The sequence below is a fragment of the Poecilia latipinna genome, unplaced genomic scaffold, assembly GCF_001443285.1.
Source record: "Poecilia latipinna isolate Pla-1442-1.1 unplaced genomic scaffold, P_latipinna-1.0 Scaffold3063, whole genome shotgun sequence".
Classification (NCBI taxonomy): domain Eukaryota; kingdom Metazoa; phylum Chordata; class Actinopteri; order Cyprinodontiformes; family Poeciliidae; genus Poecilia; species Poecilia latipinna.
In genome coordinates, this window is record NW_015115679.1 from 30003 (window position 1) to 31869 (window position 1867).

Genomic DNA, 1867 nt, shown 5'->3' on the forward strand with positions numbered 1-1867 from the left:
AAAAAAAAAATCAGAATTAAGTTTTTTCTGTGGTCCTAATCTTCTTCCAGATTACACATTACAACATGTACCAAATGTTTTTATGTTGGCCCAGAACCCACAAAGTTCTGGTAGTTATTCTAGAATTACGGGCAAGGCCTCCGGTTTGAAGTGTCTCTTCGCCGCCTCGGCGCTGTAGTTGCTGGGCGGCGGTCTGTCAGAGTCGGGTCCAAAGCGCAGCCGCTGGTGATATGTGGCGTTGTTCTTCCGAGAGGAATCCAGTCTGCTTTGAAGAGTCGTGCAAAGGTCGCTGAGTTCCTTGCTACGAAACGAGGGACGACGCACAATCCATCCAAACGTGCCGTCCAACTCGCCGTCCTCCTCGTCAGACATCAGCTCCGTCGTGACGCCACGCCAGAGCTCCAGCTCCTCCGCTTTCAGCACGCTCTGCCTGGCCAACAGTAACTGTAACAGACAGAAGATCAGGTTTCATCGAAATATCTGACATGTACGGGGGAACATTAGGGACAATGTAAGAAACTTCCAAATTTCCTTTTGGGAAAAACGTCAGAATCTTCTCATTTTAGTAACCCTAACTCTCTTCCATAATTCTTAGATTAACATCCACAAAAAAAAGTCTGAATTTTTGTCAGAGGCCCTAATCTTCCTTTGTACTTCTGATATTTATGTCCAAATTTACTAAGAAAAATAATCCAAATTATGTCTCTTTTTTGACCCCAATTGTCTTCCATACTCCTCTGATCAACTTCCTTTTTTTTTTTTTTACATTCTTGGAGGTCATTTTGTTTCAGTTTCTTCTGAGAGTAACATCAAAATTTCTGAGAATTCTGGGGAGTTTTTTTTCCCAGTGGTCCTACTTTTCTTCCATAGATTGGTCACAAATTGCTAAAATTCAATAAAATTTGTGGAACTTACTCTCTTCCTTCTTGCCCGACTCTTGGAGGAGTTCTTCTGTGAAGCGGCCTTGTGTGCAAGGTGTGGCTGCTGGTACCTAAAGTTTCTTCTTATTGTCTCAAAATAAGTCTTGCAAGAAGCTGGAATGAAAGTAAGTATGTGTCAAAATTGCATAGAGAGAAACATATCAATATCAAAGTGAATTCCTTACAAATGAGGACGCCGCTCTCCACTCGCTGAAAATCCGGATATGCCCTCAGGGATTGGACTAGGCTTGTGGTAACTGCATGGTTGTGCGCAGAGCTCATTCTGTGAAAACGAGAGATGTGAGTATTTCAAGAGTTTGCGACATTAAATGTGAACAAAAAGGAATAAAATCTCACCCCTGTTGGGGCTCGTAACGACTGTTGTTCGTTTCCGCATTGTGAAGACGGCGAACCGCTTCCTGTAAAAACAAAGATGAGTCTGATTAGTATTAGCCTGCTATGCTATCTCCTGCATGCGGAGTTTCCTGACTATTATTGATAAACGATTGCTTCCTGAAGGCATGGTCTGTGTTTAGCTTTTAAATTTTACCCAACTGCTAATGTTTGCCCGTGATGTAATGCACGAGGTAAACGCTAGGAAGCTTACTGTAAATTACTTGCACTGTCAACAACTGTCCTCCACTGCCAAGAGAGAAGGGCAGATCCAAATGAGACTGCAGTTAATGTTAATTAACTATGTGGACATAGACTGAACAACTTCGTTCACTTCATCAGCTGCCATTGCTAAAAGTACAGACAGACTAGAATTCTGAAACGGTGCAGAAAATCCACGTTATCGTTCTCAACTTATCCTGCTGTTCACTGATTGGCCCAGTTAAAAAAAATTACCAGAGACAATCCAAGGGCAAGGAAGAAAGGCCAGACTGTGCTGAGTGCCGTAATTATTTTCAAGCATGGCACTAGCTAGTTTATATTATCATGCAAAC

At 42.4% G+C, this 1867-nt stretch overlaps 1 protein-coding gene across 1 annotated transcript in view; it reads right to left on the reverse strand.

The window, feature by feature from the left end:
- The window catches only part of LOC106940025 (uncharacterized protein C14orf93 homolog), a 7958-nt gene continuing 6091 nt past the window's right edge, over nt 1-1867 (reverse strand). Inside the window, exons 2-5 of the mRNA XM_015022638.1 lie at nt 1278-1339; nt 1106-1203; nt 916-1034; nt 1-444 (exon numbers count right to left, since the gene is read on the reverse strand). Of these exons, the coding sequence (XP_014878124.1) occupies nt 115-444; nt 916-1034; nt 1106-1203; nt 1278-1339 (609 nt within the window). The 3' untranslated portion in view covers nt 1-114. The remainder of the gene's footprint in view (nt 445-915; nt 1035-1105; nt 1204-1277; nt 1340-1867) is intronic.